This window comes from Condylura cristata, unplaced genomic scaffold (genome assembly GCF_000260355.1).
Source record: "Condylura cristata isolate star-nosed mole 26May11 unplaced genomic scaffold, ConCri1.0 scaffold00024, whole genome shotgun sequence".
Lineage (NCBI taxonomy): Eukaryota > Metazoa > Chordata > Mammalia > Eulipotyphla > Talpidae > Condylura > Condylura cristata.
The window spans coordinates 428924-439878 of record NW_004567125.1 but is presented as its reverse complement, the minus strand read 5'-3'; the positions used below and the strand labels follow the sequence as shown (position 1 = coordinate 439878).

General features: G+C 57.3%; 1 protein-coding gene across 1 annotated transcript; it reads left to right on the top strand.

Annotated features, from left to right (window-relative positions):
- The first annotated feature begins 250 nt into the window (after positions 1–250).
- On the top strand, positions 251–6602 carry MYL10 (myosin, light chain 10, regulatory). The gene is made up of 6 exons (XM_004688013.1): positions 251–403; positions 793–868; positions 1598–1702; positions 4206–4284; positions 6220–6268; positions 6504–6602. The coding sequence occupies exons 1-6, from the start codon at positions 251–253 to the stop codon at positions 6600–6602; spliced, it is 561 nt and encodes a 186-aa protein (XP_004688070.1).
- The last annotated feature ends 4353 nt before the right edge of the window (positions 6603–10955 follow it).

Genomic DNA, 10955 nt, shown 5'->3' with positions numbered 1-10955 from the left:
ACAGTGAGGTGGCAGGAGAGGAGGGCCCCCCATCTGGGAGCTGGTGCTAGGATAGCAGCCTCTGGCTGCCGCTGGGTCCCAACCACCAAACTTCCAGAACCCCAGGGGCCGGGGCCGGAGGCAGCTGTCTGGCCCCAGGAGTGGGCGCCCCAGCTTTCTCTCTGGCAGGGGTTGGGGGGGCGCGTGTGGGGGAAGCTCTTTATTCACTACTCTTCTCTAGGAGTCTGTCTGTGGCGGCCGACAGGTGGGCATGAGGGATGGGGGGCGGGTAGGTAAGTGGCTTCTGCAAGGCCTCACCCCATACGGACAGGCACCGAGAAGAGCTCGGAAAAGAGCAGAAGGCGGAGCCAGCTCCAACGTCTTCTCCATGTTCGATCAGTCTCAGATCCAGGAATTTAAAGAGGTGGGTCAGATCCCTGGGGCCTTCAGGAGGGGTATGCATGGGTGTGTGTGGGAGCCAGCCAGGTGCAGGTCGGCCTGGTCCCCCATGATGCCCTAGCACCTGCAGGTGTGACATGCCGGCCCCTCCCCCTCTCCACCTGCGCCTTTGCTTGTTTTGTGACCCCTGACAAGTCCTTCCACCCCTGAGCCTCAGTTTTCCTTCCTGCAAAACAAGGTCACGAGAGTATGAAATGAAGGGAGGTGTGAGGCCTGTGAGCCGGGCCAGAGGCACCTGTCTGCTGTGTCCAGGCAGCAGTTTGCAGGAGGACAGTCCCCTCGGGGTGTTTCTGGGGAGGGGTCTGGATGTGGGCAGGTGAGTGGGTGTCTGTTCAGTGCCCCTGTGTCTGCCAGGCCTTCACCATCATGGACCAGAACCGGGATGGCTTCATCGACAAGGAGGACCTCAGGGACACCTTTGCTGCCCTGGGTGGGTGACCAGTGGCTGGGAGGCTCGGGGAGGGCTAGAACCCAACTCATCCAGGAAGAGTGGGTGGCTGAGGCCGGTGGGCCTGGGTGAGGGCTCTGGATGCTGTCAGGCACAGCGAGGGTGCTGCCACCTGGGAGCACCTGTGCTTGCCAGAGAGAGGAGAGGAGGTTTCAGGTGTAGGGAGGGCCCATGCAAGGCTTGGTGTTGGGTTGTGGCAGGGCGAGGGTTCCAGAGAGCAGGGAAAGCTGCAGGGCGAGGGTTCCAGAGCCCAGAGGCAGGGCCAGGCTTTGGCTGCCAGGAGGGTCTGCAGGCAGGGAGGGGGGACAGAGGTTGGGGAAGGGGACAGAGTCCAGTTACATCCATGGATCTTCAAGCCCCTGCTGAGTTTGTTGCCAGACAATGAGGAGTCTGAGCCCCAAACAGACAGCCCTGAGCCTCCCACCTTTTGCGCCTCAGCTTCAGCGTCTCTGGGCTGTTTCCTCACCTCCAGCTGGGGTGATAAACAACTATGCTTCTTTCCAGGGGCCGAGGTGGTGGCAGGGCGGTGAGGTTGGGCAACCTGAGGGTCTCCAGCAGGTGGGCAGGGCTAGCGCTGAGTGGAAGGTGGAGGGAGGGCAGAGAGAACTGGGGAGCCTGCAGGACACTCCTGGACCCCCAGCTGGGCTCTCCTGGGCCTTCAGGGCCAGGGTCCTCGTTATGCCCCGGGTGTCCCCACCTCCCCACGCCCAGGACGCATCAATGTGAAGAACGATGAGCTGGAGGCCATGGTGAAGGAGGCTCCGGGACCCATCAACTTCACAGTCTTCCTGACCATGTTTGGGGAGAAGCTGAAGGGTGAGTGGGCCCCAGAGGCCCTGGAGAGGCGGGAGTGAGTAGAGGCGGGCAGGCGGGGCCTGTGTGAAACACCCCTGCTCACACTCACAGCACAGCGGGAGAGTGGCGCGGCCCGGACACCCGCCCTTAGTGGAGACCTTTCCCGCCTCAGTTCCCAGCTCTACGTCTCTGCAGAGTGCAGGACAGAGGCTGTGCGGGACCCAGCAGGACGACTAGTGGGAAGTCCTGTGCCCACCCTCAGGGTGAGCTCCTGGCCACGTGCCTGGCCCAGGGCTCACTTTGCCTGCCCTGTAAAATGGGGGTGCTCCTCTCCAGAGGTACCGCAACAAATGACCGCAGGCTTGGTGGCTCAGAAACTCCACAGAGCTGTCCTCTCATAGCTCTGGAGTCTGGTGTCTGAGACTGGGCAGGGGGTGCCCCCCGCCTGGGGAGGCCTCCTGGGGAGGCCTCTGTCTTCACCTCTGCCAGCTTCTGGGGGCCACATCTCCCCACCTCTGCTCATGGCCACGCTGCCTCTTGTCTCCTGTCTGTCTTTCTCTCCCCTTCCCCCTTCAGATAAAGCCTTGTCCTTGGGTTGAGGGCCCTGGGTGAGCCAGGATTACTTCATCTCAAGATCCTTAGGTGCACAAGGGTAGACATTCCACCCACCTGCTTCTAAGCAAGGTGACAGAGACTCTGGATGAGGCTGTGGACATAGGTTTTGGGTCACCATTCAACCTACTTCAAGGGGGATCCTACTTAACATCACAGATTTTATTTGGCAAAAAATCCAAGTGAGACTCAAAGAGCCTCAAGGTCTCTCCTAATATGGGGACAGGACTCTGAAGCCAGGTCTGTGGCTCTCCAGACCCCTACTTGTCCTGCCACTCTGTGTTGCTGCCCGTCAGACTAAGCCACCTGCCTCCAGCCGGGGACTGGGTCAGCTGTGTCCCCTCACGAGACCAAGCCAAGGCCCTCTGTGTGCCTCCAGAGAGACCTCACCTGGGGCAGGGAGTCTGAGTCACTGGGCATCTCAGAGGCCAGCCCAGACTGACCAAGCCAGCACAGTGCTGGCCCCCAGGCCAGGGGCTCCCAGGGACAGACATAAGGGCTTCTGCGGGCCGAGGCCTAGAGGCTCAGCCCAGGGCCAGCTGGGGCACAGCTCCACGCCCTCGCTGCCTGGCCTTCAGGCAGAGAGAGGGTGGCCCAGGGTCACGGTGGGGCTGGTTGAGGCCTCCCAGGGTCTTTGAAGAGGCCTCGACGATGGGGAAGGCTTGTAGTTGGCTCCTTCTGAGGTCCAGCTGCCCTGGATTGGCGCCAGTGGCCAGACACCGCAGCCAGGCCTGGCCCTGCCACAGGAGGCTGGAACGGCTGGGCAGACGGTCCTCCCCATCTTGCTCCCAGAGTGGGGCTTTGCGCGGTGGACCTGAAATCTCGTCAAATGAGCCAGAGAGAGACTGGTGCTCGCCACTGCTGGGAGCCCATGACAAAGTCTCATCAAAGTCAGAGGGATGAGGTGCCGCCCGACCCAGCCCTAGCTCCTGTCCCCACATGGGGTGTTCTAGGGACCCCAGAGACAAAATGGTGAAGCTGAAAGGTAGAGCATGGCCCAGAGCAGTCAGGCATGTTGTGGCGTGACCGAGAGAAGCTGGCCAAGTTCTGAACTCTTAACCACATGTCATTGTAACTCATCCTGGGCAGCAAACACCAGCTCTGTCCCATTTCCCTGGTGATACAGCTGAGACTTTATGAAGAAAGGGGATCCCCCCTGTCCACAGTGAACCTGAGGGGGTCATGTGACAGAGGGGGCAGAACGCTAGGTCACCTGCTGGTAACCCTCACACAGTCTGAGATCTCAGGGGAGATCCTTGCTCAGGCCTCAGTTTCCACATCTGTACAACCAGACGGCTGGCAGCTCAGTCCTGTTGTGGGAGTAGAACCACGTCTAATGACATCTTCCCAAGCTCATGCTGCAAAAGGGTGAAGCCCGTGCAGCTCTGGCTTCACTTTCCCCACTGGGTCTCTGCCCTAGCCCCTCCCAGGTCCTTCCAGTGCCACTGCTGGGGCCTTAGGCTTTGACCCCACGTTTATCCTTTATCCTCCACCCACAGCCTCTGTGCAGGTAGTGAGAGGGCCCCAGAGTTGCCTCAACGCCTCCACACCCATCACTGAGCTCACGACACATCCACTGTGAGGCCTTGGACGCGTCACTTCCCTCCCCTGAGTCTCAGCTCTTCATCTGTAAGGCCAGCAGGAGGCTTAAGCTCACCGCAAGGGCCGGGCCGAGCGGGCTTTCATTGCAGCTGCGTGGATTGTCTGTGGTGATATGCAGCACCTGGGGGGGTCACCAGCCCCCGTTTTCCTGAAACACCCCTTCTCTGGCCTCGAGTGGGCTCAGGCCTCGCTGTGGAGTGGAAGCTGGGGAGGAAGCTCCCCTGAGCCCTAGCAACTCTCTAGCACCCGCCCCACCTTCCCCTGCCTGTCCTCTTCTCCGGCCTCACCCTGCCCTGCGTGTGGCTCCTAGGCACGGACCCAGAGGAGACCATTCTGCATGCCTTCAAGGTGTTCGACACTGAAGGGAAAGGTGTCATCAAGGCTGACTTGTAAGTCTCCTCTGCTCTCTGTTTTGGCTTTTCTCTCCCCAAAGGTCCAGGCCATAAACAAGCTGGGGTCGAGAGAGTGGCCTGTCTCTGTCCTGTCTGGCACACAGCCGGCTGAGGCTGGGCCACAAGGCTGCTGCCCTGCTCAGGCCAGCCCAGCCCAGCACAGCTGTTGCTCGACATCCCTCCCCCTCTCTGGGCCCTGTGTCCTCATGTCTTGTGGAAGTGTCAGGGAGCAGGGGGCTTCGGGAGAGGGCCTCTGGTTCAAGGGCAGTGGGGATAAACGTGGGCCTTGAGGGGAGGTGAGGGTGTCTGGGGCAGGGAGCATGGCCTGTGGGACCACGGTGTGGTGTGTGAGGGTCTGTGAGGAGGGGGAGACGGCACAGAGAGGTGGGCTTGGGGTGGCTCACACACCAGGCCTGGGAGCCCGAATCTGCCCTGGGGCCATGGGAGACCTGGAGAAGAAGGTAGGCAGGAGCAACATGGAGGCCAGGCTGGAGGAGAAGGGAGGCCCGGAATCACCATGAGGGTCGGAGCCTCCAGAATGGAGGGGAGTCGACGAGTAAGGGAGCCCCCGGGGGCTGCACTGACTGGATGAGGGTCCTGGGACGAGCGGGTCAGGCGTCGCCAGGGCCTGCGTGGATGCGGGGCGGCAGGAAGGGGCCGGCTGGGCTGGGGATGCGAAGGGAGAGGTGGCTGTGCGGATGGCCCGCGCCGGCCGGCCATGGCGCTGTCCTTGAAGAGCAGCCGCAGGCGTCAGCCCAGCGAGAGCGTAGGGCAGAGCCAAGCTTGGCACGCAGGGGCGCAGACCTCTGAGCTGGGCCAGGCCGTCTGCTCAGAGCCTGCAGGCCCTGGCTGGGCCTGGGGCGTCGCTGGGCCAGGCGTGGGCCTTCTGATCCATGACATGATGCTTCACCCCTCGGCCTTGAGGCTAGTTTTGCTGCCTATGACAACCGCCGCGCAGTGGAGGGGGTGGGGCAGAGCATGGGGAGGACCTGTGTTGTCTCAGCTCTCCACTCCGCTTCCGGGAGTGGGGGGCCACGGGCACCAAGGGTTCCTCCAGGCTGCCGGCAAGTCCTTCCTCACCTTTCCCTTGGCGTCCATGGCTCCCACCCCTTCTTAGGACCCAGAGGAGGCACTGGGGGGTAGCCCCGGGAGTAGCCCTCCACCTCTCTTCCACTGGTGCCAGGCCAGGACTAGGAGAACGCAGGAGGAACCCAATTTGGAGACCGAGGATGCCTCCCCCAGGCTAGGGGGCGTGAGAGGTTCTGCTTGAAACAGCGTGTGAGAAGTCCCCGGCCTGGAGAGCTGGAAACTGTGGCTGTCCTGCAGTGACATAAATAATGGAAACCATGTGCCGGTTCTTAGCAGGGCCTGTTGCTGCGACACCACTGGGCACTCCGGGCGCTCAGGGCCCGGCTCAGTGCTCTGACGTCACCCTGCTCATGGTGCCCCCTGAAGTCCCTCAGAGCCCCTGGGCCATCAGTCCCTCCCACGCCACCTCAGATGTGGCTTCCGTGCCCGACTCTCTCCGTCCTCCAGGCCAGGCAGCTCTTCATGCCAGCCCTACCCTGCCACTGCAAATCGGCACCCCTCCCAACCTGCTTCCTCTCTGTAAAAGGGGGGTGATGGGACTTTCTTCCCAGGACTAGAGAAGCAAGTGACACCAGCAGGACTCAGACCTGGGTAGGTTTTCCTGACCCGCTGGCTGAGTGCAAATCTCTTACACAGATGTGCGTTAGCGAAAATCCCAAGCTGGTAAGCAGCAGGAACCAAGACTAAGAGGCTCTGGGGGTCCCGGGTTGTAAGGCCACCCCTGGATCAGTGTTCTCTGGGGCCAATGCCTTCCCCCTGCACCTGCCCTCATCGCCCCAGGATCTGTGTGGCTGGGCAGAGTAGCCCTTCTCCTGAACTTGACCATTCCTCTCCCTTGGGCAGCATTAAGGAGAAGCTCATGACCCAGGCAGACCGCTTCAGTGAGGAGGAGGTGAGTGCCCGCTGGGAGGGGCAGCCCTGCGATCACTGTCTGTTAGAGGCCGAGAGGATGTCCCCCTGGGTCCCCTGGATGAAAGCAGGTTGGGGGACCCTGGTCTCTGTGCCCTCCACCAAATGCCTCTACTGGCAAAGGGGGAACCGTTCTGCTTTGTCCTCCCCACCCCCACCATGAGCCCACTCTGGGCCCTGTGGCCCTGGTTCAGGCTGACTCCCTGCTCCTTCCCCAGGTCAAGCAGATGTTTGCAGCTTTCCCTCCAGATATGTGTGGCAACTTGGACTACAGGAATCTGTGCTACGTCATCACGCACGGTGAAGAGAAGGACTAAGAGCCACTGACTCCTCCTGAAATAAGAGACAGCACATCTTGGGGGTGGGGAGACAGTTGAGGAGCTACTGTAGCCACTGAGTGGGGAGGGGGCCACCTCTCACCGTATGGGTCTGGGGGCAAAGCAAGAATAAATCATGCTAAGGCTTGCTGGGTTTCCGTGACTAAAGCTCCGGTTGGGGAGAAAAGCAAACATTCCTATGTTGTTGGTTTTTCCAAAACTTTTTATGTCCGTGGCTTTGCTCAAATGTTCCTGATGAGCTGGTGTTTAGAACTAATTGACAGTTTTAACGATCTCCAGCTGGGTCACAGGACACTGCCTTCATTTAGGAAATTTTTATTGAGCACCTAGTGTGCTTCAGACCCAGTGCCAGTCCCAAGGACACAAAGATGAGCCGGCATAGTCTCAAGAAGGAAGATCCTGCAATGAGGATAAGAATGTGGGTGGATCATGGTGGAGAGGATGAGGGGGCAGTCCAGGAGAGGCCTGGAAGCAAGGGGCTGGGCAGAGGCAAAGGAAGAGGGAAGGAAGGGGTGGATTTGAGGATTGTTCAAGAGGTATGCAAAGATTTCTTAAACAGGACACACATGGGACCAACCATCAAATAAAAGTGTATAAATTGGACTTCATCAAAATAAAAACTTTCATTTAACAAAAGAAACCAGGAAGAATGTGAAAAGCAAGGCAGAGGGCTGGAGAGGTATTGGCAACAAAAGATCTTAGCAAAGCCCTCATTTCCCAAATATACTTTTGAAAAACCCTATGCATCAATAATGGAAATATAACAATAAAACCCTAAGCAGGTAGGTGACCAAAAAAAAAGAATATCTAACAAAGTCAGTTAAGATCTGAAAAGATGCTCACTTTCATGCCTCATAATGAAAATGAAAACTCCCCTAAGACACACACCCACCAGGATGGCTCAAGTGAGAAAAATGGATAATATCAAGTGTTGACGAGAATACAGAACAAATAGGATGATTAGATTCTAGCAAGAGTGCATAGTCAACCACCCAAGAGAATTGTTTGGCAATGTCTATTAAAGTTAAAATATACGTGCCTCCTGACCCTGCTCTTCCACTCCTAGGTAGATACCACCAGAAATGTCCGCCATGTAATCTATGAAAGACATCTAAGAATTTAAAGATTGATAACAGTGCCAAACTAGAAACAAGACAAGTGCCCATTGAGAGAATTGATGTTATAGTAGGTCCAAGCATTGTCTTTTATAGTGTTTTATTCCCTTGATAGGTGAATAATATTCTAACCACCTGTATTTGGTTGATCCATTCACATTTTGATGGGCATGAGATGTTCCCCTCCTTTGGCTATGATGAATAATGCTGCTATGAACAGTAATGTCTGAGTTTTTTATGTGAATGTGTTTTTAATTCTCTTGGACACACACCTAGAAGTAGAATTACTGGGACATATGAGAACTCTATGTTTAACTTTTCTAGGAATTACTAAACTGCTTTTCAAAGACGTTTTCAAAGTAGTTAAAAGTTTTTACATTCCTACTGGTGATCGTCAAATGTTCCAATATCTTCACATCCTTACCAACACACGTTATTTTCCCTTTTTTCTTTATAAGAACCATCCTAGTGGGTGTAAAGTGTCATCTCGCTGTGATTTAGAGTAGTATTTCCCTGGGGGTTAATAATATGGAGCATCTTACCATGTTCTTTTTGGCCACTTGTCTATTTTCTTAGGAGAAATGTTAGTTCAAGATCTTTGTCCATTTTGAAATTGTGTTAGTTGTCTTTGTCATTGAATTTTGGGAGTTTTTTTACATATTCTAGATATTAGACTCTTTTTAGATATGTAATTTGCCAATATTTTCTCCCATTCTGTGATTTGTCTTTTCATTTTCATGAACGGGGCAGCCTAGCTCTGAGTATGTGCCCATAAGCTCCATCCCAACTGTCACCCAAAGCAGTGGCACAGGGGGTGGGTGTAATAAGGAAGTTCCTTTCCTGGCCCCTGTTACCTCTGGGGGAGGCGGGAGAGAGGTGTTCCCAAAGTCTAGAGCTTCCTAGCTCAGGACACAGGGGCAAGGTCTGAGAGCCAGGGGAGGGGAGTATTCCGAAAGAGCTCTCCCTCCACTGGCCTTCCTCCTTCTTGCTCTCTAAGAGTGGTTTCCTGGAAATCAAGGGCTCAGCTGCCAACGAACTTGTCAGACCTGTTTGAGTCCCACAGAATCAGGTCCAGCCAAGCTGGAGAGGGTGGCCCTATGGGTACCTGCCTCCTGGACTGCCCTACCTCCTGATACCTCAGCCTACCGTGCAGGGCCCCAGCTTCCTGCGGACACAGGGTGGCCAGTGGGGAAGGCCAGCAGGGGCTCTGTGAGGCTCAGAAGTGGAGACTGGCGTCCATTCGTTTGCTCACTCATTCCTCTGTCCTCAGTCATCCAGAGAGATCACTAATGCCAGTAATACTCCTCTCTGTCCTCACAGGGCGGGGGGAGGGTAGGTCACAGACATGGTATGCACTGGCTCTAGTGGCCTGGGAAAAGGAAAGGCAGTGGTCTGCAGGGAGGGCTGGGCCCCTGGGGGGCGATGGGCCACTCCGAGCTGCTGGTGGCTCCGAGATCTCCCCTTTGCCTTTCCATTGCTTGTCCATCTGGTGGCAGAGAGGTGGACAGAACTCCTCTCCCTCCAACTATGGCTTATTGGTGGACTTGACTGGCCCTGGCCTGGGCCATCACCAGCTGCCTTCAGTCTCTATGACCCCATCTAGTTTGCAGGGGTACCAGGGTTGGCTCCCCCCATCTGGGACTCCCCATTCCTCCTTTGGCCCAGGCAACTGGGCTGGCTCACAGGGCTGCCCCTTTAAGGGGTGGGGGTGGAGGCTCCTGAAATCCTGAGAGATATTGGGAGAGGCACATATGTTGATGTCACCCTACTTTGCCTGAGTCATACCTGGAATCACCATTTTTAAAGGTGATTTTAAAGGCTCCTTGGGGCCTCCCTCGCCTTCTCCTGTGCCATCACCCTCCCAGCTCTGGCGCCAGCTACACGCTTCATTCAGCTCCCTGAATGCCCTACGTTCCCTTCTGCCACGGGGCCTTTGGATGTGCTGTTCCTGTCTACCTGGAACACTCTCTCACCCCCTCTTTTGTTCAGTCACCCTGATGGACCTTTTGCTCTTGGCTCAACAGCACATCCCCAGGCCCTGATGCCCAAAGTGAGGTCCCCTTCCATGCACTTCCACAGCACCCAGCATGTTTGCTGGGGAGACTTAGGCAGTGTCTGTCTTCCCCACAGGGCTCAAGCCTCTGAGGGCAAATCGGATTGGACTTCTCCCATCGCTGTATTTTTGGCACTGTGCGCAGGGCTTGGTACATAGCTGTGCAGAACCAGGTTCTTGGGAAACACTTAGAGAACTGCAAGAGGCCCAGACAGCAGACCCAAACTTCATGCGGCCTTGGAGACAGCTTCCAGGCCAGTTACCCACGCCCTCTGCCTGCAAGAGGACGCTCCAGCCAGAGGCTGAGTGATGCCAAGGCCTGTAGTAGTCCAGGCTGCCCCTGGGGCTCCCCAGGGCCCACCTTGTCTGCCTGTGCCTTAGTCTTTTACAAGCAGAAGGGGACCCCCGCACTCGGGGTGCTATCAGCACCCTGGCACCCTGGGGTTAAGGCCACTGTGGCCACCGTGGGCCTACTGGAATGCTGCACCAAGCGGGCTCAGCCTCGTGAGCTGAACAGACTGGCTTTCCTGGAATTCTCCTGGCCCTAAGCGGCGGCTGGTAGATGATGGGCAGAGAGCCCAGGCAGGGACAAGACAGGCCTTCGTGTCCCCAGGGAGCTGGATGAGGGATCCGGCCCGCCTGGCCCTCCGGCTCCCCAGCCAGCTGGGCCTCATTGAGGGTAATTAGCCCAGCGAGACGCCGGGTCTTGGCGTTTCATTTTCCACTATGATCCCTCAGCCGGGGCCTTCGGACAGTGGCCCCGTATAAATCACAAGGGGGTCGCTGTTAAGAGAAACGGCAAATTCCTTCCACCCGTGTGGCTGGCTAAATTGACTCTGAGGGCAGATTCCCTTCTGGCGCTCGCTCAAGAATGGCCAAGTCCTTTGAAGGTCCTTCCAGGACGGACCCCAGGGGCCTGGAGCCAGCCGGGCGGGGAATCTCCCAGGGAGCCTCTGTTGCCCGCAGGAGGGCGGGGCCCCTCCAGGACTCTGCCTGCCCGGCACCACCATCACTCCCCGTCCCCGTGGCAACCCTGGGGGTGCCTCCGCACCTCTTCATATCCAGGAAGTGGCTGGGGTGGGGGGTGCTGGTGTCCTCAGAGAGGGACATCAGCCCTCCGAGCTGTGCAGCCTCCTGGTGGAATTTCAGGCTTGGGGAGTGGTG